The sequence below is a fragment of the Poecilia reticulata genome, chromosome 16 (assembly GCF_904066995.2).
Source record: "Poecilia reticulata chromosome 16, P_reticulata-male-v2, whole genome shotgun sequence".
NCBI classification, from domain to species: Eukaryota; Metazoa; Chordata; class Actinopteri; order Cyprinodontiformes; family Poeciliidae; genus Poecilia; species Poecilia reticulata.
Genome location: NC_088845.1, coordinates 3,895,340 through 3,920,265, shown reverse-complemented (window position 1 = coordinate 3,920,265; position 24,926 = coordinate 3,895,340). Strand labels below are relative to the sequence as shown.

The following is a 24,926-nucleotide window of genomic DNA, read 5'->3' as shown; positions in this document are numbered from 1 at the left end:
GATTCTCATAATGGCGCCTTTGTGTCTGGAGGGAATAGAGGCAGCGGAAACCAGATCCGACAGAGCATCTTCTCCAGCTATGCCTCAAACCAAGGAGGACAAAAACAAACATGGCTAAATGCACATTGTAGTGGTGTATTCCTTGGTCATTTATTCTTCCCTTTCTGCCTAGTTTCTGCTCTACTGCTAAAGAATTAGCTATTGCACATATGCATGGTGTAGTGTTACAGAACTGTGGATGCAAAATGTGTAATCTTAGTCATTGGGATTTGTGTTCCAACACATGCATCTGTGTGAATCTGTCATAAAAGATGATTTTCAGTATGTGTTCTGTTTCACAGTCCTGAATCAACACAATCTGTTCCACCTAATGTCCAGCAATAGCTTCTTTTTTTCTGAGAGTCTTAACCATTGCTATGTTTATATTGGACAGTTTCTGCAAGATTCAATGAGTTAACACAAGAAATGGAGCAAAGAGTTAATACATCACCAATGATTTCATGTCTGAAAAGTATTGAAAACAGGAGTTATAGAGCATTTCTGGTCAAATTAGCTAACTCACTGAAAAGAAAAGCAGTGCTTTGCCTTTTACACTGTTTTGCTTTTCTATCAAACTGGCTACTCAGGATATGTACATTGTTTTCTGCTTTTATGCATTCAAATACTGAAATGCTTATAGCTCAAAAAGCTGGTTATGTGTAGCATATTCGCTGTTTCAAAAAAAATTCAAAAATTGAGAGTCCAATCACTTTCCCCTCATGGATAAATCAATTAAAAATTCAGTTTTACCTTTAGTAGTTTGCCTGAAATCATTTACTGCAATTTCCCCACAGTTTGTCATAGATTTAGGGCCCGTTTTGTCTTTTCCGTTAGTTAGACAGTTTTCTGCTTGAACTCTTGTCACTTTTCCTAGACAACAAGACACAGAAAGAAAGCTTATGAATGTCAGACCGTCATTTGGTCATTAACATCTGGAGCAGAGAGGACAACAGTCCTGTTTACACATTGTTAATCACAGAGAGGAGCTTATGACCAGAGACAGGAAAGAAGGGGACGGAAGTGAGAGTTAAAGACAGATGAACATTCAGCATTTGGACTAAGCAGACAGCGGAAATAAGGAATGGACTGAATGGAATAGGTTAAGAATATTCCAATTATTTTGAATTGGACACGTTTATCACTGTCATGTCGGACAGCACTGGGGGCTGACTGGGCAATCGGACACCAAATCAAGAATACAGGTTTGTACAATTTTCTTTATAACTTAAAGAAAATTAGTTGATAGAATTCTTGATTGTTAAAAATAAGAAATGTCTAAATTGAATCAGTCTGGATTCAATGTTTATTCAACCACTCCTAATAGAAATGATGTGTAATTAAATTTCAATCTATTTAACAGGCTTTCTTGTGAACTGCAGGAGCTGAGAGAAATGACACCCATAAGAGGGAATTTTCCTGGGATTCTTGTTATAACATTAAGCTGCTTTATCCAGTCTGCAGCTTCATATAACCCCCACAGAGCAGGTACAGTTTTTTATTTATTTCATCACCACTCTTACTTCAGACTGTGTCCGATTATGTCAAATTTAATGCTGTGATGTAACAGAACGTCATACATTATTATCAGGTCTGAGTTTAACTGAAATATTATCAAACTTTTAAGTCTTCTCTTGTGTAATATGACGGCTTTTTCATTTGAAATGTGTATTGAACCTGTAAGACATTCATATTAACCGTTACTTTGGGTTAATCAGACAACAAACACTTTGACAAATCTATCTGAGGGAAAACACATTTTTAAGAAGTAAGAGTTTAATTAATTTAGTGATTTGTTTCTTAAAATTTTTGTCACAAAATTGCGCAGTAGACAAAAATTAATTTTGCCTTACATAACATGGAGTACATAGAAAAAATACAAGAATTGTGAAAAGTTACAATAAAAGTTGTGCAAAACTGAGTTAACAGTTAAATGATAAAAGGAATAATGGAATAACGTCATGTCCTAAATGTTTTTCATTGGCTAAATACACAAAATAAAATATTTTTGAACCTAATGCCTATATTTAGGACTGAGTTATTTTCCCCACAGAACCATCAACACCAAAGAAGCTTCAGTATCTCCTCGAGCCTCCTGTGCAGGTAGAGGTGGCCGGCCGAAGAGGAGATAACGTTACGCTGCCATGCATCCTCCGAATCAAACCAAACCACTACAAGATTAAATGGACAAAGCTGGACCCTGAGCATTTAGGACAGCAGAATATCATAATGATATCAAATGCTAATGCTTTTAAGCCATATGGGCCTCTTGGACGGCGGGCTTCTCTGCTGAGGGCTCACACCATGGACGCCTCCCTGCTGCTCAGCCATCTTGAGCTGGGAGACGATGGCAGGTATCAGTGTGAGCTGATAAACGGCATTGAGGATGAGAACATTGTCATCACTTTGAAGATCGAAGGTAACTAACCACTACTACCAGTATTTGTTGATAATGTTAAAAGTTTTTCTTTCTGCATTTGACGATAGTTTTACCTTTAGTGCAATGGGATTCAAATGTCTTGAAATGCACTTTCTACCTGCATGGAGGGAGTGTTTTTATCAGGGCTCAGGAAACATAAACAGGGGCTTCGTTTCTAGGTGTGGTTTTCCCATATCAAAGTCAGCAGGGACGCTACAAATTCAACTTCCCTGAAGCCAAGCTGGCTTGTGCTGAGCAAGATGGCATGCTAGCCTCCTACAGCCAGCTTTACAGAGGTATTACCATTAACCCAAAACATTTCTTACCCTCATGTAAGCAGTGTTTGTGCTGTTTGGCTTTGAACCAATAACCCACTTCTTCTGGCAGCGTGGACGGAGGGGTTGGACTGGTGCAATGCAGGTTGGATTCATGATGGAACAGTCCATTATCCAATCGTTCATCCTCGACCCGTCTGTGGAGGAAACTTGCCTGCAGGCATTCGCAGTTATGGGCCAAAAAATAAGAACCATGATCGGTTTGATGCTTTCTGCTTCACATCCCAGATACCTGGTGAGCTGGAAAACAAAACTTTTGTCCTGACTACCCCAATATCTTCAAGGGGAGATAAGCTAGCATTTGATGTAATAATAATTGTGAAACAAAACAAATTCAGTGTTAACGTCCAAATTAACATTTGAACAATTACCAACGTAACCCATGCTTCCTTGCAGCTGTGTGATGAACATGGTGGGTTTTGAAAGGTTGGTTGTTACTTCAAGTCTGAGCTTAACAACAAAAGAAGCCAAATTCTGCAAGTTATTGCAAACCAGTTAAATGATGGCTTGTTCTGTGTGTTGTCTAGTTTATTTTTATAGTACCGTCAAGACACAAACCAATCCAAAGATTATTATTTAACTGAAAAATGTATCCAATTCTATAGCTGAACGTTTAATAAGCAGCTAATAAATTAGGGGAAACGTTCACTAGTGGAAAACAATGAGCATGAAATAACGAAAGTCAAAATAAAAGTATTCACATATTTTTTTAATTTTGAGCAGAATTCAATCTGTGTTTTTGTGTCTGTTTCTTGGTGACAGGCTCTGTCTTCTACATAACCGGATCTTTCTCCTACGATCAGGCAGTTCACGCCTGCAAACGTCAGGGATCAGCGTTGGCTTTGGTCGGCCAGCTTTATGCCGCCTGGCGTTTCCAGAAATACGACCAGTGTAATGGTGGCTGGCTGAAAGACGGCAGCGTACGCTTTCCCATCGCCAGCCCCAGGAAACGCTGTGGAGGCGTCCAAGAAGCAGGCGTCCGCACATTTGGATTCCCCAGCAAAACAACTCACCTTTATGGAGCATATTGTTACAGATAACAACTGTTATAAAAGACAAAATCAGTGTAAGAAGAACTTGGCATCCAAGCTTGAGAATGGTGGCAAACAATGGAGGTTTTAAAGGTGACAGACGCTGTTGAGGAAATGAAACATTTAACAGTACAGATGAACAATCAACTCAGCTTATAACAACTTCTTCACTGATGCGGAAACCAGCTGGTGATTCATGCATGTAATGTTTCTGTCTTGCTTCCTGTGAGCTTATTAAAGGATGAATAAACTTACAACAAACAACAACTGTCAATAAGTTAACCTTAGAATTGCTTCTACTTAGGGTCACAAGCTCTTTGGTGTTTGCCACAATAAAATGTTATTTTAATTATTCTAATATTTAGCAGGATTTTGTACAACTATCTAGGTAAAAAATTGGATTGGATTCCGGGTGACATTCAGCATATTTCTCTGACTTGGTGTGAATCCTTGCATTAGTTTTGGCAGGTTCATACATCTGTGTGATTTTTTTTTTTTTAAGTAATATGAAAAACGACTTAACTTGATCCAGGTGTCATTTCGTGCACAAAAGTTCTCAATCAAGACAAGATATAGTCCACAGTTTGTCACAAATGGCTGACTGGCATCATCTGGTGGTAACATTCTTCACTGTAATTGGATCAAACTATGTAACTGTCAAATTCACATTGATCCAGGTGCAAAGTGCAGGAGCTAAACTCTGACTTGACTAACATTTACTGGGAACTCTTCTAAATGCTGCAGATGAATTAAGTTAACATTTACAGTTAAGCAGAAATTCACATTACTTTAGAGAGAATATAAAAGTTTCACTTGCAAAACCAGTTGGTTACAAATGAGATTAAACAGTTTCAATGTAACCCCTCCTGTTGTTTCTGCATTCAAATGTGACAGGTGTTGCCCTGAATGTCTGATTTCTAACATCTAAAGCTTCATTAATCCATCCAAGAGAAACAATTTTATCTCATTCTCTATTTATAGGCAATAAAGTATTTGCTGCTTGGTGATAAATGGGGACCACATGTTTATTTCTTCACAGCAATTTTAATCATTTTCATAGAGTTAAAATCAACAGTATAACGCTCTTAAAAGTATAAATTCCAGTTATGTTATAAAATTATTGCCTTTTCATTGCTTTTATGTAGACTTCATTGTCCTTTCATTAATTAAACAAACATTCAACATGATCTTTATTATTGATGTTTTACAGCATTTCTCTAACATGAAGAAAATAATCATGTGAGCAATATTTGCATCTGATTCAGAATATGTGCTTTTTCGAAGTGAGGAAAAGTTGTCCCAATTTAGTCAGAACTCTGCAACCCTAGAGAAACGTAAGAGGAATTATATCACTGCAAGTGAATAAAGAACAGAAGGCTGATCCTCCATATTAGTGAGATAAAAGGTTAAAAGAAGACACTATAAAGTCTGAAGGAAAGCAGAATTTAAAAAGCACCAAAAGACGAGAAGAGTCAAAGTTTGAAAGAACAATCACATGGTTCACTACTGTCCAGTACTGTTGGTACTTTTATCTAAACAAATTGCATTACATTTTAAAAATCAATGATTTATTGAATCATCTAGCTTTGTCATTATGCCCATTATTCCCTGCAGCAGAGGAACAGTTGCGTTGCCAGATCTGGAGTTTAATGGAGCAGTCGTAGTTTCCTTCAGGTGTGGTGACCAGCATGAGTTTGACATTGTGAACTTAATCTGACAGGCCAGGTTTCTGGATCAGGTAACCATGTTGGCAAATTCAAACACAAAGCAAACATTAGTCAGAATACAGTCTGTTATCCAGACATAGAGATAACTCCTACTGGCCTGATATGCATCAGTTCTTCAGAACGTCCACCGGAATAAAACATGGTTGAGCTATCTAAAGCTACAGCGTGAAAATAAACACATGCCTTCAATTCCTATGAGAAAAAAAAACATAAGTGGTGCCTACAGAAACCTATAGAGAGAATGCTAGAAGAGATGTGAGTCATATATCATTTGGCCTGCTAAGAAACTCCATGCATAAAACTAATTCTGGTAGTTCAGTTTAGTTGCACAGAACAAGTGACATTTCTGTAGTATTGTACTGCTAAACTGGGTTTTGACCACATTCAACTGTATTCAAAGGCCCTGTTCTTATCAACATACATTGACTTATTCAGCTTTAATTTGAAACACAATACTTCAACAAAAACATGCAGCAGATAATAAATTAGTTAACCATAAATTTGATTTTAAAATAACCTTACTAACATGAAAGTCAAAGTTATTTCAATAAACGGCAACATTTGCATTTATATCAAGCAACATGAAGTATTTCATTGGGATTCTTAGAACAACATAAAAAAATGCTTAAATGTGTAGCTGAATAAAAATAACAGTTTTTAAATTAATTTTCACAAATAAAAATGTGAAAAGTGTGGTGTGCATTTGTTTCCAGGCTTGAATAATTTGATTCCCCTAAATGCATTTGAGGGCAACTAATTGCCAGCAGAAGTCACTTGAGAAGGAAAGAGAGTTCACTTGTTTGCTGTTGTTCAGAGATTTGTTTGATGCATTTATTGAATAACATTTCAAACTCCAAAGAACAAACCAAAGAACTCCACTGGGGCTTTAATGGATATCAGAGTTTGTTGATTCTGGAAGTAAGTTCACAATGTGCAAAATAAAAAATAACACAACAGCAAACAAATCAAAATCTGAGAAAATATGTTTTTCTAAGAAATGCATAAAATAAACTGCACATGATCATGATGGCAAATGAGTAAATTCAATCTTTTTGTCTTGATTTAGCATTTTCAGATTTATCCAACAGTATTCCTGATGATGTAAAGCAATAATATTGATAATTGATTTTCTACTGGAATGAAAAGATGAGCTTAACTTTTATTATTTGTAAATTCCAAATACATTTGTTGTGTTTGAGTCACAATTGTTACTTCATTTCCGATTATTAATAATTTACTCAAGCACATTTGATTTATTTTTTCCCATGGATATCTGAGCTATAATTTTCTACATGAAAAACAAACATTCAGCTGTAATTTTTATTGGATCCAAAGACATTAGTATTATTATTAAAGTTATCATTTTCTCATGGTTTGCAATGTCCATCAATTTTCTTCATTTCTAATTCTTTGACAGAAAATTTACAGTAGCTGTCTAGTTTATGAAGCACGTTTAGGTCATTTTGCAATAACTTTTTTTTTTTAAACAAACTTCACTCTTTGCAGCACAGTAAGACAGATATTTGGATCAAAACACTTTCAGCTGAGGTTGTTTTCTTTTACACAGACAACCATAATGTGCTAATTCAATAGGAGAGTCTTTAAGACATAAATCAGGGGAAAACTGTGTTTTTATTTTCTTCATAGGACAACAATGGCATTAAAAATTCCACTTTATATCCCAGTAAAGTGGTGCTGCTTTCTCTGCAGCTGCAACCATGACGTCCTCGTGCTGGTCAGGCTGGGAAGGCGAGGAATCCCCCTCCACTGTACGAGCTAAAGATGGAGAAAACAGAAGCATTTCTTCAGTTATTGTTAAAATGAATGATCTATCAAAAACGAGATGACTGTATGTTCTACAAATAAATATATTTTTCCAAGCAATGTTTTTATTTAGTAAAAGATAATATATAATATATAATGTAAGGTAGAAACATATGACGCCAAACAGGCTTATGATTTATTGGTTGTGATTGCTAATAAAATGCATTTAACAAACTCACTTGGCACGCAGGTAATCTGAGGCGCTTCCCAGTGGCCTCCAGGCAGACATCTAATAACAGGGTTGAGCTTCTGTATAAAACCCTCCTCACAGTAGTACCGGATCCTGCTGTTGGTCTCATAACGTGACCGCTTCTTCCCAAACACCAGAGCGTGGTGGACCCGAGGGGGCTCGCCGCAGGACGCTGTTGGAACCAGCTTTAGTTAGAATCTTAAAACGGGAATCCAAAAAGGAAAGGTCTTTCTTAAACAGAGAAAACTCACAGACACCCTTCTTGCAGGTGTAGGACAGGTGGTAGTTACAAGGCACATCGCTCCAGCGACCGCCATCGTGCCAAACCATCACCGCACAGTCCTCCCCAGACAGGAAGTAGCTGTCTGGCTGGTTTTTGTACCAGTTCTCATAGAGCTGAAAGCAGGAAGATGCTAAATCAAATCCAGCTTTTTGATATGACTGAGCATAATTCAGAAGAAAAGATGGTTCAACTGAAACTAAATTTACTAAATTGACATGAACAAATGAAAAAAAAAAAATTAAAAGTCAAAATTCTGGTAAAAGACAAAACAGTTTGAGACGTCCTGGAAAAACTCACCAGAGGGTTTCCATCAGACCAGCGGAAATCTCCCTCAATGGTTCTGTCATTTAGTCCAATCCACTGATATTCTCTGTATTTATCTAAATATAAAAATATAATTTATCTTGTCAAGATATGTAAGTAGTATATAGAAAGAATTAACTGTTCATTTATATTTCACCTATTCAAACCTGCAACCTAAATTTGAAAATTCTGAAGGCGCAAAAATGAACTATGGACCTGGATCCTCTTTGACTATTTGAAGGAAAGTTTGATTTGTTTTAAAGACAACATTTAATAAAATATGTAGCAAAACATCATAGAAGGTAAAGACTATAAATCTCCTTTTGAATTTCTTACACATTTTATGATATAATGTTGACTTTTGTTAATCTGACTCCTTTAGAGCTTTTAGATGTACAGGTAAAATGAGCCGTGCATGAAAGTGGAGCCAGTGGAACGTCAGATAACAATCTCATCGCCCCCCGCCAGACAAAATATCGACAAGAACTTTACAACCGGGAAGCGTTCTGAGAAAAATACGGATTCCATAAGTTGAAAGACATGAAACCCCTTTTCTGTCATGTCAGGACACATTTTTAGCACTTGAGATCTTTCAAGCGTCTGAAAATGAGGAATGTTGGGAGGAAGATCCCTGGGCTGATATCTGTTTCAGGTGGTTAATGGACTGGTGCTCCGCAGTGTTTTTCTGATTATGTAAAATAAGTTTTTTCGGTTGAAGGAAGAAAAAACTATTTTACCATGTCATCCTCAACAACTGCACATCTTATACATATGGTGAATTGTTTGAGTTGGAGATCACTTTACAAGCCACCATCATGATGCTGTTTTGCACTTTTATTTGAGCCTCAACCAAAAATCTGCTACTTCCTTCCATTCATCAATCCATCATTTATACCAAGGGTCTGCAAGCTGCAGCTCTTCAGCTGGAAGTGGCTCTCTGGACCTTCCTCAATGATTCTTAATAACTTTGGCAAAAGTACTACTGAACCAACTATTACTTATCTAATAACGAATGCAGTTTTGATAGAATAATTGCAATAAAATTAAACAAAAGAATGACTCTAAAAGAATGAGTTCTATTTTTTTGAATCTTTTTTTTTTATCATTGGGTTGGATGTTGTGCGCTTTTTCAAAACCAGCTATACTGTATGTTCCTAAACAAAAAACTTGACTTAGATTTCAGCCGCTCCCAGCATACAGACACTCTCCTCAGCGAGGTTTTACCATTGATGTGATGTTGCTCCTCAGGAGTCATGACAGAAAGCAGATGTCCACCACACAACCGGCAGTGCTGCTCTGCTGCTTCCCAGCTTTGCCGTTTGCTGAAGTGACGATAACAAAAGCCCTGAAACTTCTCCCAACCTGGTTCACATGCCTCCACATCTGAGTCGGGATAAACAGCAAAACACATTAGTGGGAAGAGTCTGCAGTCTATTTCTTGGATTACAGGAAATGTGTTTTGTTTTTGTTACTACACCTCTTTGACACAAGGTTCCTCCATAACCAGGCAAGCAAATGCACTTTAGTGGATCACCATCGACACAAGTTCCCCCATTCAGACAAGGATTCTCCAGGCAGGAGTCTGCAACCACAGGAAAGATAAAGATATCAAAAAATGTTGCATTCTTTGATCTCTTCCTTTCAACATTAGCGTTGCAGATAGTCAGTATTTGATCCATAATGTATTTTTACATATCACTTGTGATTAGAAGTGTAATGTTAAAAAAAGGACAATCATAATTCAGTATGTATCCTGGTTTTAAAGTCGTGCTTCAGTAGGTTTTTGCTTAAATCAATAATAAATAAGTAAAACTGTATACCTTTTTTTTTACTTTCAGTGATCTGTAAATGAGGAATATTTGCAAATCTAAATGAATTTGATTTTAATATGTCCTAAAACTTAAAAAAAAAAAACAAATTGAAACTTTATAACGGACTTTAAATGTTTTAATACTTTTTTATGAAAAAAAGTATAGTTATTATTTATTAGTAATAAATGATGATGATTAAAATTGTTGGAATGTTTGAGTATAAAACGTATTTAATTCACTTAGGAGTTGTTATTTTTACAACCTGGTTTCCCAGCTGGTCCTGAAGTCAGCATGAGGAGTTATTGTATGATGCCATGCATCATAAAGCTAGCCTTTTGGATGTCAGAAGATTTTTATCCACTATCTGCAGTGTTGCATTTTGAGTGGAAAAACACAAACTGAGGGTGAATATATTCAAATTAAGACAAAAGGTCCTGCATATCCTTCCAATACAGAATTTTAGGAGACAGATAGTGAGGATCAAAGATATAAGATAGCTTTGGTGTCTGCACTGAGGCAAGAAGTAAGAGCAAAACCATACAGTAACTATAATCTGTTCATAAAGCTGTAGCAGTTGTTGCCCGACTGTAAAATTCTGTTTATTCATACTTTTTAACTTTCATGTTTGTTTTTTGTCTTTTGGGTTCATAGAAGGACGTATGTCTGTAACACTATTTTGACATCCCATTTTTCATAATCTGAAAAAAGTAGATGTCATGTTCCTGTGGAGTCTGAGGAGCCACCACCAGGTGGAGCTGTTAAATCAGGTTTAGTCCTGATTTAACTAGCTGGACATCATACTGTAAATTTCAAATGTCTTGAAAAGCTTTCTATACTGCTTCTCTTCAAGGTTTGAATATATAAGGTACATTCCTTGTAATAAACAAAAGATTGATTTTGATCTTGGAAATTGTTTAATTAAAAAGCTTTCAAACAAATTAGAAAACTGAATTTTTGTTTTGTATATTTATTTGGCATTCTCAGTTAGAGATATCACTGTAATATTTATCCTATCCATTTTTCTTTCTTTTTTTTGCATATTTTTATGATGCAGGCGGCTAGTTTGTCAGTTCTTTCAGCACAACCTTGTTCATGTTTTGAGTAAGTCATGTAATAAATTATTTCAATATTAACGCTTTTCAATGTGTTCTTTAATGGCTGAAGATGCAAAATATCTTACAGATGCGACACCTTTTTTTCTTTTTAATGTATCCAGGGAAAACAAAAGAATGACAAACCTCCTTGTGTTGCAGCAGGAACTTTGGCAGCAGGAAGAGCAGCCCCCATGGCTGTGTGCTCCCTTTCATTCACTTTAAAAACCTCTCCATCTGAATGGGGAGCAGCAATAGTCACATCCACGCCAGCAGTGGGCGCTGCAGGGGAACTGTCCTCTTCTTCAGGATGCCATGTGCAGATGTGGACTGAGGGCTCATCTGTGGTGGGCTCTCCTGCACTTCCCTCTGACTCTTGAGCTGCTAACCAAGGTTCATCAGTGTGAATTTTCACATAGAAACACAGATAAATACATTTGATATGGACATGTGCCCTCCATGAACCTGGTGTAATGGAAGAATAGCAAGAGGAAAGCAGTTCTTCAAAGAAGGCCGTAAAAAGTCAGGTACAGTAAGGGTTTGCCAAAAAGAGGACAGAGCAGATGTGGAAATAAGTGCTCTAGTCATGTGAGGTCAAAAACAAACTTTTTGGCCTACATGTAAAGCACAGTGTTGAACACACGGTGGTGGAAGTATTGTGCTGTGGGGATGCTTCTCATTAGAAGTTGGCAAAAGCTGGTCAGACTTGGTGGGAAGATGGACTAAGCTAATTAGAGTGAAATCTGGTCAAATGTGGGCTCTCTGAATTACATACCCAACTTATTACCAATCCATGCATCTGCCAGAAAAGAACTACAACCATTATAAAATCAAATGAGCAAAATCCAGAGATAACATTATTATTTACCATGAGTCCTGCTCCGTGTTCTAGGAAATTCTTGCTCTTTAGAGATCTTATTAGATTTGTCATTGACAGGAGGCTCTGCACTGTATTCCCGATCAGAGCGAGACTCCAGTGCTGTTGGGGTCGAAGGCACCGGCTCCCACCTGGGTGTGAGGCTCAGATCAGGGATCAGTGTGATATATATCTCGGTCAGAGGAGGAGCATCACTGCCATCAATGGTGTGGTCAGCTGAGAGAGTCGGGTTTGTCGCATTGAGCTCAGGATTTATCTGTGGGTTTTCTCCGGAGGATTCATCCCACCCCTCATTTAAATCATCCTCTGTGGGATTTGGGACAGTGTTGAGGAAGACCTCTTGGTTTTCTTCTAATGGGTCTTGATTCTCCTCCAAAGGTTCAACCTCAGAAGGAGTGGGGCTTTCTGGATAAAATGTTCTATCTTCGGATCTGACTTCCACCTTTACAGAAAGAGGAACTTGTGTTACGGAGTCCGGAGATACCAGGAATGTCTCATCTGTCACTAGAGGAACTTCTACGGTTGATAACTCTGCTGGATGGATGTGTCCACTCTGCTCTGTTAAATCATCAGGTTCTGTAGAGTTTGAAGAGCTGTTTCTATCCTCATCATGAATGTTCAATTGGAGAGCTGATTCTGTTGGTACATCAGAGTGCTCCTCAGTGAGGGTATAACCTGTCAAAAGCACAAAGTCAGAAGGATTTATTCTTCAGACTCCACCACTACTAGTTGCCTTTTTGAGAGACTATTCCTCCTGAGAAGTAGAAGATAGTCATATCTTGGTAGGTTTAATTTTTTTTTTCCATTTCCAGATAATGGATTTATCTCTATGAGATGTTCAAACCTACTGATATTGTTTTGTACACACAGCTGGACTCTTGTCTCTAATAAAGTGGCTTCTGAAGGCTTTTGTTCCCACTGAATTTTATTAAAGAGTATCAGAGCAAGATAGCTGAAAACAAAAATATTCCATAATTTTTTTATATTTATTTGAAATAATTTTTTTTAGAATGGTGTATCATTTTTCCTCGACTTTACGATTGTGCACTATACTTGCATGGTGAACTTTGAAGGTTTGACATTTGTGATTTTAACATTCGCAAAATACTGTAACTGGTACAAAACGTTCTTTTTCAGTGAAATCACAAATTTTAGAGTTTACTTACCCGAGTCAGAAGTGGGGACCATGACAGAAGTGGACAAAATGTCAATTCCCATAAACTTAGGAGTCACAGAGTCCTTAGTTTCCTCTTCCTGAGCATCATTAGTCCCCTCTCCGGAAATCTCTTCTGCCGAACTCTCAGCCAAAGATGGGAACATGGAGGTGGAAGGAACATCAACTTCTTCATTTTGGGGTGAAGTTGTTTCAGCTGAAATTTGTACAACAGTATGAGTGGAGTTTTCCTCTCGTGCGACTGAAACTGCAGATTCAGTTACAGAGAAAGGTCCCGAGGAGACATCTGCTGTGTAGTCCTCTTGTGAAACTGGAAGATCATTCTCCTCATGATGAATTTCCTCCACATCACCTTCAGACGTGACATTAACAGCCAACCAATCCAAGCTTACAGTCTCCGGGGTGTGACCCTCTGTTGGCACCACAGTTTCTGATGCTGTGATATAAGTTACAGGTGTAGTGCTCTCATTGGTTACGGCATCAAACTTCGGAGAAGATGTCGGAAATACAGGAGACTCTTGGTGATCTTTGTTTGGGTTTTTTTTAGGTGCTGGCTGATAAGAATCAGGGTAACTTTCCTTCTTTATCAGCTCCCAGCTCTCGCTAGTGGAGAACGTCTCTTCATGATCAGACAGGGGAGTCCAAGTCTGTGAAGGAATTTCAGGGTGCTGGTTTACTGGATTCGCCTTTTGGGGATGTTGCATCTCCTCCCTCCATTCTGGTGCAACTTCGCTCAGGCTGGCATCCTCCTGAGTGGCCTGGAAAACAATGTCTTGGCCAATGTCCTCTGGCTCAGTGGCAAGAGCATCATGAGGGGATTCAGTATAAGGGCCATTATCACCTGGAGAAATGAACACAACAACAATAAAAAAAGCAAAACAAAACAAATTTGGGTGGCTCCACTCCACAAGAACAAAATAGATCTCTCTTACTTTTAAAACAATAGACATCGTGCTGAGAGAGAATATCAGGGAAGCCTGTCTGATTGCTGTATTGATAAATGGTTTTCACTCCAGGTTCCCCTCCTCCACAGCGCTCTCTAGGGGTGACAATGGGGTACCGCACACTCCCATCCGCCAGCCATCCTGGGCTGCAGTGGTTCAGTCCATCGTTCCAGGCTGCATAAAGCTGAGCTGTGGTGGCCAGCTCTGCACCGTGACCCACACAGTAGGCCTTAGCCTCCCAGAAGGTGAAGTGCTGGGGGTCGGAGCCATGGAACACCTCACCTTTGACACGAGGAACACATCATAACTTAGCTTTTCTCCTTCAAAGAAGTCGTGCATCTCAAGCTGTAAGATCATTGGATGAAAGATGCATCCTGGAGCTATTACTTGATTGCTTTATCTCTTCATTAGCTTTGTGTGGAAATGTTTTCATATTAAATAGTCTAAATCTACATAAGGTCGGGAAATTTAATTCTGACATCATCTTACCCGAACCCCGTCTTAAATGTTTTACCTTGAATATTCTCCACATAGCAGTAGACGTCAAAGAGCTCATCATGGTCCAACAGTCCGTAGTTCCGTACTCCCGGCATGCCATCCATGTCTCCAAAGCATCCCTCCCTTGGCATCTGAATGGGATATCTGTTGGCAGAAAGTCACACATCATTAAATCCTCAGCTGCCTCTTGATCTGTAATGACAAGGCTTGTTAGGGTGCTTGTCAACAACATTGAAGTGCCCAGAAGTGTTTGGTTAGAGATGAAACAAGAGCCTCTCAGCTCTGGGATGGTCATTGTTTCCTGATGTGTCAATGCAGAGAGCACATCAAATGGAGGATGGGTAAGTGGAGAACTTTGACCCCCATCTACTAGATTCTGCTTGGTGCATCCCAGGCTGCTCTTATCGAGACGTCAGATCAGGTTTACTATTCATACAGTGCAGCAGGAAAGATTTGGAGGGTTTCCAAACTCATTAAAAAGCTGCAGGGCTTTATCACTCAAAACACAGAATTTGCAAGTCCAGAAGGACCACTTCATCTCAGATCCTGACCTGACAGATTGGTCTGACAGCCATCCTGCATCACACTGCTCGTATCCGCTGTGATAGGCCGCGAGGAGCTGCTCTGGGGAGGCGATTTCAGCCCCAATCTCCTCACAGGCCGCTGTGGCGCGCTCAAAGGTAAAGGCGTACCGACTGGATGCATCGCGATAATGAAACACCACACCTGTCAAAGACAGAGGGAGAGGTTTTTTTAGGTCAGACATCCTCGTTTGTTCTGTTATGCTGCAAATCATGCAGACATGAGCAAAACCTTTTCTGATGGTGAACCTTTATGTGCATAAACAATTAGTTTCTCAAATTGTCTGCTTTCAGGAAAAGCTCTAGAATTGCATTGATTTTCCTTTTAAGTATGAACAAACTGCTAAACTGTGATATTACTATTCATTTTTTCTCTAATCCATTTGTATCTCATCATTTGAAAACTAACAATAGATACTTATTCTTGATGCGTCTCACCCTTGACCTTTACCAGCACCACGTCATCAGCGTCCTCCAGCCCCTGCTGCACCTCGCAGCGATAGAAGCCGGTGTCGTTCTGCCTCAGGCTCTCCAGCCGCAGGGTGAGGTCTGCAGGGGAGAAGGCGTAGTTCAGCAGCAAGGCTCTGTCCTTATAGACCTCGTTGACTCTCACCCTGTCGCCACGGGCCACCAAGATCTCAGTCTCTTGGCCATGCTTAAGGACGCTCCATTTGACTCGGGGCACAGACAACACAGCATGGCGCCCGTTAGTGGGAGGGGATGGCGGTGGGTGGGTGAGCGACACCAGGCAGGGCAAAGTCAGTGAACTCCCCAGCATGGCAAGCACAGGCACAGTGGTAGGGATGGTGACCTGGAGAAGCTTGAAATCATCTGAGTGGAAAGGGATTAATCAAAGTCATTTTGAGTGGTGTTTTAAAATGTTTTCATTTTATGTTCTAAAATATATATACTGCTCAAAAAAATAAAGGGAACACTTAAACAACACAATAGTAAATCAAGTAAATCAAACTTCTGTGAAATCAAACTGTCCACTTAGGAAGCAACACTGATTAACCAGACGAGGGTGATTTGATTTACTTGGAGTTATATTGTGGTGTTTAAGTGTTCCCTTTATTTTTTGAGCAGTGTGTATATATATATATATATATATATATATATATATATATATATATATATATATATATATATATATATATATATATATATATATATATATGTATATATATATCTTGAATATTACAAAGAAAATGAAGCTAAAATGCCTAGGTGCAGTGCTGCTTGACATGCTATTGACATTGCATTTGCAAAGCAGCCATTCCAGGAGCACCATTTATCTTTTTTGGAGCTGACTGGCTGTACCCTAAATAGCGGAAATAAGGAAGACCATGAATGTTTGCTTTTGTGGCAGTGGCAAGATGGTTGCCACTGTGCATGTTGATGCACATTGAGGTATATTTGGTGTTTGGTTTGAACTATTAAAACATCCAGTTGTGGTCCCTACCCTGAATATCGTGGGTCCACTGTATATATAGAAAGCCAGATCAGTACATTGTTCACCAATGTTACGGTGTATTTAGGGAAAAAACTGAGAAAGTAAACTAATCCTAGATTTTACTAACCCAATCCACCACAGACTTGCTCATTAGAATCAATTTTACTTCATCAAAACAATCTCTGGTGCTACTTTTATTACAAAAGTTTACAATGCTACCAACAACTAGATCTTTCTACATTGGGGCCTGTTAAAACTTTTTTTTCATTCAGCCAAACTTAAAAACTACTTTCACAGTACACATAACCAAAAACACCCAACCATTCCTAAATATTAGCTTAGTAAAATCACCGATGTTGCTAGTAAACAGAATAATTTAAGCTGATACGGAGCAGTGAAGAAGTGCGTACCTGACTCTTGGTGGGGAGTCGGGGACACTGGCAGGATGAGGAGGTAGAGCGTAAACAGCAAAAGGTGTGGAGACATGTTCAGTCTACAAAGCAAAAGGAGAAAATGAAGGGTTTTTAGAAGAAAACTACACATAATTCTCAGCTACAAGGTCTGAACCAGATCTATTTGAACATATAATATAACGTATAATATAAATTTAACTTATGAGGTTGGAAAGCAACTAATTTTACTGACAATATTCCCTTTGACTTTTTTTTTGGTTCACTCATGCCTACTAATGAGAGCTGCAAGTGCATCCTCTAAACACCGGTAAATTGAGACTTTAGCACTTAAACTAGTACTCTTACTGCGGACATGCATGTCGGTCTCCATTCTACCGTCATTTGAGAGCAAGGCAGCAAAATGCTTGGACTCCTCTTCCTCAAACTGAAACTCACTGATGTGTGAACAGGAGGGATCAAACCATGATTTGAGTACCTTAACATCAGATCTTGTGATAATATTCAGTCTTAAAAATGAATATGTTTTACTATGAACATATCTTTATAGCAGTTTCTAGTTTTAGTAGCTGGAAAATGTAATCCAGAATGCTTGTACATAAATAAAGCTAATTGATCAAATCTTCCTTGCCTTTTTAAGATCATATCAGATTATTCAGTATTACTGCTGGTTTAAGAAAAAGTTAGTTTGATTGTTCATAAGCTTCAGGGAAATCATTGAGTTAGGATGGTTAGTTTTGTGGCGTGAGGGTTTGCCTCATATCTAAAGTAGCCCCATGGGAAAACGTGTGTGTGTTTACTGAAACAGCCATTAGGACGGAGACAAGCCAAAGGACTGCCTGTGTGTCCCTGGAGCTTTCTAGCTGCTGTGAGTCAGATTTCAGGAGCTGCAGAGTGTGAGTTGAATTCTGATCTCCTAACAACTTCCAGGAAGGTCAGATAGAAACTCAGCTGCCATTTGTGCTTTGTTTATTTCATTATCTCCCCACAAATAATGAAGAAAGTTTTTGTTTTCCTTTTTGTTCTTTTTCTTCTTGTCCTATTAAGGCCTAGAAGAATCATAGCTTTATCATTTCAATTTCTTAAAAAACATGTAAGAATACCTGCTACATGTATAATTAGATTTTCAAGTGAAAATCAAAAGCAAATCTTATTTCAGAGCACTATAAAAAAATCTGTTGATGTCCAAGTCAGAGATTAAAACAAAATCAAATCCTGTAGTGTGAGGATAAATAAATACAAAAGGTTCAAGCAGGGACTCTTATAAAAGCAGTTAAAAGAACAAATTATAAACAGAGAAGAAAGCCTATCAGTGAGTGTTTGCAGCCCTCAGTATTAAACATGCAGTGAAGAAGGGAATTAAAACTGTTTTGTGGGTTTCTTTGTAGGGCAGACATCTAATCAAAACAGGATTAATATATAATCACTCAAAGTTTTTCTAATACCTAGACTTAAGTTTGACATTGTAAGAAGAAAGCTTTGAAGACTGAGAGGCCACATGGGAGCTGAAAGCTGAAAATAAATTCCTGGAAAGAGCTTTTGATGGCTAAATATTCATATATAGAAGATATTAATAGGTAAAGAAACAGCATGCTTTCTCATTTTTCACAAAATGTTAAACAAACATCAATCCATCCATCCACTGTGTGACCAATTTCAAGGTAAATGTGCTAAGAGTGTGATTTTAATATGTCAGTCTAGCAGTTATCTGATGAATAAAGGAACCAGAGTTAAAAAGTTTAACAGGATTGCAAAGTAAATGATGATATCATACTGCTGCTTATAGAGAGTTGCTTTTCTGGGAAATCATTTCTGGGAATACCATAAAACAAACACATACATTGAAAAACCACAAAAAGGTAAATGAATATCAGCATTTTTAAGCTTTGGGGTACAATGATGGTCACAGACTGATCCCACTTACCATCACTACATTTCCATAAAGCTTGGAGGCCATACAGCCAGAGACAATGGGGGGGGAGGAAAACAAATAGAGCTGGTTTTCCCTTGGCAAAGGATGCATCCCAGGCAACATCTCAAAGACAAAGCCAGGCATCACAAAGTGACTGAATAGTCAATGACTTCACCTTGAGGTAAACGGGGTTAAGGCCAAGAGACGATGTTTGACTACTCAGTCTGTCAAACAAGGTCATTTCAGGCTGCAAAGAGGTGAAGGGAGAGGAAGGGGTGTGCTACATGTTTAAAGGATTGTGAAAAGGTTTGTCAGTTTACCATTTTAACAAGTTAGATGAAAAAGCTGGTGCTTTAGCAAATAGTTCAGTGCAAAGCTGGAAATACTGTTACCTCCACCACATTGCCTGGTCTATGTGTCTTTTTTCAGTGGACTTCCATTTTGGTAAGTTTTATTAAGTATCTAGTTAAATATTTCAACCACCTGCCTGCTCTCTGTGTCCTTCACCCTTGACAACATCAGTTTTCACATTGACAAAAAGTCTGTAGCGTGACTCTGTCACATCTATTTCTCCAACTGAATTTAACAAATGCATATTGATAAAACTAGGAGCAATCAGTCTTCAAAAGTTACCTTTAGTCTAGGGGTGGGTGATATTTATCCCTATATTTTGTTGTACTATTCTGGTGATGATAACGATAATGATTTAAGAAAATTATTTACTACCTATTGTTGAGGTAATTTTATGGTTGTGACTGCATACCACACTATTCTTGCACCACAAACAGAAATGCTATTCTTGAGAAATATTCCCAATTACAATAGGTTTCTTCTTATAAATCACACTTAAAAAGTGTGATTTATAACACAAACACACAGTACATTTTGAATTTTAAAATCTTCAAATGATATTTATTGATGCACTCATGGAACAGTGGAAAAACTAAATAAAAACATTTTCAATCATACTGTCTGTCCTGTTTTTTTTTTCATTTACCATCAACAACTGAAATGTATTATAACAATGATCAATCAAAATTCTTGACAAAATTTTCATAATAAATAATTCACAATACAATTACCACCACTACTTTAATCTATTTAATAATCTTTTTTATTTAATAATCTTTGTGTGAATAAAATTTATGGGTAAATAAATCTTCATATCAGCTCTTTATTATCATTTTAAGTAAGTTACTCCAGCTGCTCCTAATATTGTGAACCTTGTTCCAAAAATAACTTGCCTTTGTCAAATGAATATGCAGATATGAAACTACTGGTTGGCCTTTTCTTCATAATTGTCCTATTTTTGCAGAATAAGCAACAATAAAGTGTTTATAAATAGAAACTCTTTATGACTTCTGAGTATTTACAGAAGTCCAGAACTCTAAATTACTGAAAGCGAATGAACTCACTGACCCTGGATGTCTTTCAGACACACAACCAAAGTGACAAATGCTGCTTTCAACTTCACTGTCATTCAGATTGGAAAATGGGTGCAAAACCACATGCTGTGGCCCGGTTGGTCCAACTTGACCTCCCCCTCTCTCCTGCGCTTTCTCATGGCCAGGACCACCACCGTTTCACTGTTCTGCCCCTCTGCAGCTCCTCTCCAGTCTGGCCCACCAGCCCGACATCACACCACCTCAAAGGAAGCCCATCTCCAGGGGCAACCTGAACAGCCCTCTCTTCTGACGAGCACAATCTGACAGGAAGCAAGAAGCAGCCGGGGAGGGCTGGAAGCAAGGGAGATCTCAAAGAGAAAAGAGGTAACGGCGAGAAAGAAAAGAGGCTTCGAACAGCATGACTGAGTGCTGAGAGAGATGTTGAGTTCACAGGAATGATTTGGAACAGCTCACCAGTCAGCCTCACGCAGCAACCAGCTCTTATTAAATGCTTGCGGCTGACTCGCTGTGCAGCAAGACAAATACTTTAAAACCCTGACAAAAACTCAATGTGGAAAGACTCAACTTGCTGGTTTCAGAAGCATCCCAGTTTGAGTGCAATAAATCGATCAAGTTGTGACTTTTTGGAGGCTGACGACTCAAATACAGCGAGCAAAACAACAGCAATCGCAGAAATCATATTGTAGGAATTCTGTTGCTCGAGCTTTATGGAGGTGACAGTAAAGAAGTGACACGTCCGTCCACAGGTTACACAACCATGCAGTAACCAGATACAGAACACAATTCTAATGGGATGACAGAAAAAATGGTCAAAAATGAAAGCATTTAACCTTAAAAACTAAATATAGTAAACAAAATGCAGTAAACATGCAATAAAAATATGTGTAAGTGTTGTGTGAAAAAAATATTGTGGTTTTTCTAAGCCCAGAGTGAAGCAAACTGGATTTGGCAACCAGGTGCTGCTTTGAGGATGATTCATTCCTGCAAACGTTTGAAGATCAGCAGATTAGGTGGAGTGGTAAGAGAGAAAACAGCTACAAAGTGAAGTTAGATGGAACTAGCTGCTAAAATAGCACTGAAATACAAAACAGCTGCAGTAAAGAAATGTCCTGTGACTGCTATATTTTCAAATATTATTTGGTTTCATAAAAACAGATTAGCTAATAATCTTGCTGCACAAAACCTGTGTAATGACAGTTATGATTGCAATGATTTTTATCTTATGTTTATGCCACTAACTGTAATAAAGAGACATTGGAACTTCCTAAAATTTAAACATCTCTACTGCATAGATTTATATTTTCAAAAATAATAACCAAATCCACTGAACAATTTGCAGTTTGTAAATTTTTTGCCAAATATGAACATTTCAGCGAATTCTGAATGATCAAAGTTCAGTTTTGGTGATTATGTCTTTGGACAAGTAAATATGTAGCTGCATCAGCAGAAACTGTAATGTAATCAAAAACTGTTTATTTTAGCCATATTTAAAAAACTCATATTCATTCATATCTTTGATTTATTTATTTTTTTTTAGATTAGGGTTTAGAGCCATCAAAAATTCAATCCAATAAAACAATGATTTTTAACAGAAAGGTGGACCAATTGAAATGTCCATGTCCTGTGCAGCATTTGTACTCTTAGTTTGACCTCCCTTTGTATGGAGGTGCAGCATCGCATGGAGGTGATCAAGCTGCGGTAATACTGAGGAAGCTCAGGCTGAGCAGTCTTCATCTCATCTGTATTTTTAGGTCTGATGTCCCTCATCTTCCTCTTCATAATACTCCTTGGATTTTCTGTGTCCTTCAGGTCGGGCTAGTTTGCTAGTCAACCCAGTACAGGGATACAACGATAATTAAAGCAAGCACTGGTTCATTTGGCAATGTGATAAGTTGCCAAGTCCAGCTGGAAATTGAAATTAGCATCTTCAAAAGCTTGTCAACAGAAGGAAGAATGAAGAAGAAGCTGCACTGTCCATAAGAGTCCATTGACCTCTAAATGGAAACTTCACCCTGGACTTCAAGCGGCTTGGATTCTGTGCCAGCCACTCGTCATCCTGGGACATTGATTTCCAAGTGAAATGAAAAATTTACTTTCATCTGAATCACCAAGAAGTAGTCCAGTATATCGGTCCCCTTATCCCAGGTAAGATGTTTCCAATGTGGTCTCTGGTTCAGGAGTGGCCTAGTAGAAATGGGTCAGCTGCAGCCCATTGGATATGTCTGCGTGCTCTGGCTCCTGAAAAACCGACTCCAGCTGCAATCAAGGTCTTGAAAATATCCCCCAAAACTTTTGAACGGGCTTTGCTTCACAATCCTGTCAAGGCTTTAATCGTCCCTGCGGCTTCTAGAACATTTACATTTTCTGATTAACTAAATGTATGGTTTTAAAATAGTTTTGAGCAAAAATCATCAAAAGTAACAAAAGCATATATCTCAGTATATTTTAATAATTTATATATTACTTTTATTATTTGGACTGAAAAACCCAATTGGAAAAAATAATCTTTCGACGACACATTTGTGAAGATGCATCTGCCCTTCAGTCTACTTTACGCATAAATATACACATGCAAACATACACCGGCGGGTCATATCTAGCAATACATCTTGCAATTCAAGTTAAATTACCACGATAAACTATCTATTGCTCTCAGGACAATGCAAAGATAATTCGGCATTTATTAAATTCAAGCTTATTACTTACAAAAAGAACAAAACAAAGTGGAAAAAAAACGATCACGGATATTACTTATTCTTAAATGCATACAATTAAAATGACTTACTTCATCTTGTAGCGGCTAAACTTTGTTTTCCTTCATGCGGCTGTGCAGTCCTCTGTCAGGAACCTCCAGGCAGGTGCAGCAGCTCTTATTGTCTGCGCCAGAAACTCCAGCAGCGCTGAAGAAGCCGAGACGAGGAAGGAGAGGAGGGAAGAAATGTGGATGGGAACTGTTCAAAGATCCAGGTCCCCCTGCACCCCCTCCTTCTGCCTGAACCTTAAAGCATGACGGGAGGTGAGCTTAAATAACGAACCGTATTTATTATTTTTTTAAATTTTCTAAATAGTTCAAAGCAAGGCGGGTTTTTAAACGTAAAAACAATTAGACCGAACTACCCAATTTTCTTCTAATGATATAATTGATCACTTTTTGGCCACTAGGGAGCAGTACAATCCAATTTGTTACTTTAACAAAATATATATCTTTTAGTAACAAAAAAGACACCGACTTTTAGATACCTCTTGCAAGAAACTTCTACGTTTCTTCTTCAGCTATCAGCTATGTAGTTTTTCACCAAATTACTTAATTTTATTGCATTTTCAAACATGCCTTTAGTCAGCTTCAAACGAATCCTAACTGCATGTGGAGTTCAATTAAAAATCTGCAAACCCAACAAATTCCTCACAGCTTGGCGGTGTGTTGAATTATGAGCATTGAGCTGCTGCTGGGCCATGACTAATATGTGCATTGTATGAAAGGTGTATGGAAAGGTATAATACAATCAAAAAGAAAGGTGTAACTATAGCAATATGACCCAGTGGGCAACAAATTCCTTAAAATCAATAATTTAGAATTACACAGTGAGAGAAGCAATGCTTTGTTTCCAGCTCCTAATATTACAGGTAATCACTTAATCTCCTTCCACTTTGAAACACAAAACAGTCTTTAAACAGAGTAAAAGAATTTTATTAACAAAAGTCAATATTTGTCTAACCTTGAATGAAAAGACAAGAACAGTTTTGCATAAATGTTATTAATGACAGGTTATCCCACCACAAAGAAAAACCTTTATCTGTTTTAAAAGCACTCCCTGAGGTAATAAAAACAAACTAGTGATTCCATTTGCCCTAAAAATCAGAACACAACAAAGGCAAACAATACAACAAAGAAAACACCATGATATTTCTTTTCCATAACATTATTTACAAGGAAAAGTAGGTGAATTATTTTTGGGATATGGTAAAAGACAATGTAAGGCCTTCAACTGATTGCTGAAAATATGAACAATTTATCTACACCTGCCTTAAAAGCAACAACCTGTGCAACATAAGCTATTACAAAATATAAAGATGGATCACCATGTTAAAGTTCAGCTCTTTAAAACCTGTTAGTTTAATGTTGAATCATCATTGAATCAAAAGAGCAGAGCTAAGTCTGTTCTTTCAATTCTGATTTAACTCTATTTCACAGCTGTCAATATATATCTCCATCGTAGGAGATGACTTCTTGATATTAACCAGAAAATAAAAAAGATAAAAAGCAAATTCCAAGACAACAGATATAAAATGAAATACAGTGAAGGCAGTTATCCTCAAGCACAATGGGCCACAACAGTGATGTCAGAGAATTGTTTATCACCCCAAGAACTGATGAGCAGCCATGAAGAAAAAAGGAGGCTAACAAGACGTCTACAGCAATGAAGGATCTGCAGACATTTCTTGGAAGCAGTTCTGTACTCCTATCATGCCTGGACTATGTGGTATTGTCCCAAAAAACCAAATTGTTCAAACCTTTTAGACAAAATTCCAAAGTTTCATACCACCAGTGGAGTATGACAGTAGCACCAATATGCTTTCAAACTTCTGAATTATAGAACATGGCATCAATCTTCTTTGTTTT

At 38.0% G+C, this 24,926-nt stretch overlaps 2 protein-coding genes across 4 annotated transcripts; one reads left to right on the top strand and one right to left on the bottom strand.

Annotated features, from left to right (window-relative positions):
* The first annotated feature begins 862 nt into the window (after positions 1–862).
* On the top strand, positions 863–4,832 carry hapln2 (hyaluronan and proteoglycan link protein 2). Of its 2 annotated transcripts, none has more exons than XM_008430822.3 (6): positions 863–1,241; positions 1,419–1,524; positions 2,090–2,455; positions 2,635–2,751; positions 2,843–3,025; positions 3,553–4,832. In XM_008430822.3, exons 2-6 carry the CDS (start codon positions 1,431–1,433, stop codon positions 3,828–3,830), a joined length of 1,038 nt encoding a protein of 345 aa, XP_008429044.1. In that variant the 5' UTR covers positions 863–1,241; positions 1,419–1,430; the 3' UTR covers positions 3,831–4,832. The 2 variants fall into 2 exon arrangements, with proteins under 2 accessions (XP_008429044.1, XP_008429043.1); XM_008430821.3 differs by having other exon boundaries at positions 864–1,241; positions 1,400–1,524.
* A 1,512-nt stretch (positions 4,833–6,344) lies between these two features.
* On the bottom strand, positions 6,345–23,267 carry bcan (brevican). Of its 2 annotated transcripts, none has more exons than XM_008430819.3 (15): positions 23,091–23,267; positions 16,988–17,070; positions 15,563–15,955; positions 15,095–15,269; positions 14,560–14,687; positions 14,034–14,327; positions 13,094–13,942; positions 11,919–12,602; positions 11,198–11,434; positions 9,626–9,730; positions 9,373–9,531; positions 8,143–8,225; positions 7,814–7,958; positions 7,552–7,734; positions 6,345–7,324 (listed from the first exon to the last, which is right to left on the bottom strand). In XM_008430819.3, exons 1-15 carry the CDS (start codon positions 23,093–23,095, stop codon positions 7,209–7,211), a joined length of 3,639 nt encoding a protein of 1,212 aa, XP_008429041.2. In that variant the 5' UTR covers positions 23,096–23,267; the 3' UTR covers positions 6,345–7,208. The 2 variants fall into 2 exon arrangements, with proteins under 2 accessions (XP_008429041.2, XP_017165178.2); XM_017309689.2 differs by having other exon boundaries at positions 11,198–11,431.
* Positions 23,268–24,926: the final 1,659 nt, after the last annotated feature.

What these genes read in the sequence shown, in the direction of transcription:
- hapln2 (XM_008430822.3), top strand. Translation starts at nt 1,431, where the DNA reads ATGACACCCATAAGAGGGAATTTTCCTGGGATTCTTGTTATAACATTA. An exon ending in ATATAACCCCCACAGAGCAG is followed by an intron (nt 1,525 to 2,089) that starts GTACAGTTTTTT and finishes TTTTCCCCACAG; the next exon opens with AACCATCAACACCAAAGAAG. An exon ending in CTACAGCCAGCTTTACAGAG is followed by an intron (nt 2,752 to 2,842) that starts GTATTACCATTA and finishes TTCTTCTGGCAG; the next exon opens with CGTGGACGGAGGGGTTGGAC.
- bcan (XM_008430819.3), bottom strand. An exon ending in CTATGTGGAGAATATTCAAG is followed by an intron (nt 14,328 to 14,559) that starts GTAAAACATTTA and finishes CTCGTGTCAAAG; the next exon opens with GTGAGGTGTTCCATGGCTCC. An exon ending in GGTCTGATGGAAACCCTCTG is followed by an intron (nt 7,959 to 8,142) that starts GTGAGTTTTTCC and finishes TCCTGCTTTCAG; the next exon opens with CTCTATGAGAACTGGTACAA.